Source organism: Etheostoma spectabile, chromosome 13, assembly GCF_008692095.1.
Source record: "Etheostoma spectabile isolate EspeVRDwgs_2016 chromosome 13, UIUC_Espe_1.0, whole genome shotgun sequence".
Taxonomy (NCBI): Eukaryota; Metazoa; Chordata; class Actinopteri; order Perciformes; family Percidae; genus Etheostoma; species Etheostoma spectabile.
In genome coordinates, this window is record NC_045745.1 from 17,865,167 (window position 1) to 17,865,444 (window position 278).

General features: G+C 33.5%; 1 protein-coding gene and 1 long non-coding RNA gene across 4 annotated transcripts in view; one reads left to right on the plus strand and one right to left on the minus strand.

Moving 5' to 3' along the window:
* The window catches only part of jakmip2 (janus kinase and microtubule interacting protein 2), a 26,596-nt gene that overhangs the window by 22,021 nt on the left and 4,297 nt on the right, over window positions 1-278 (plus strand). For all 3 annotated transcript variants that reach the window (XM_032533352.1, XM_032533351.1, XM_032533353.1), the window contains exon 19: window positions 173-250. In XM_032533352.1, coding sequence (XP_032389243.1) covers window positions 173-250 — 78 coding nt within the window. The remainder of the gene's footprint in view (window positions 1-172; window positions 251-278) is intronic.
* Window positions 1-278, minus strand: part of LOC116700296 (uncharacterized) — a 19,720-nt gene that overhangs the window by 9,974 nt on the left and 9,468 nt on the right. The window lies entirely within an intron of this gene.

Genomic DNA, 278 nt, shown 5'->3' on the forward strand with positions numbered 1-278 from the left:
CCTTAAGCCACAGCATTTAGACCCTAGTCGCAAAATATTGGTTTAAATTATATTGGTTTAATTAGTTATATTTTAAAAATATTAAAATGTCGAAGGAGTAATATAAAATAATTATATTTTAATGAAGTTGCAAAAAACTAATTACCGTCTCTGACCTGCTTATTCTGTACAGGATATGTTCTGTAAACAGAAAGGATATCTAGAAGAGGAGCTGGACTACAGAAAACAAGCCTTGGACCAGGCTTACTTGGTGTGTGTGTGTGTGTGTGTGTGTGTGT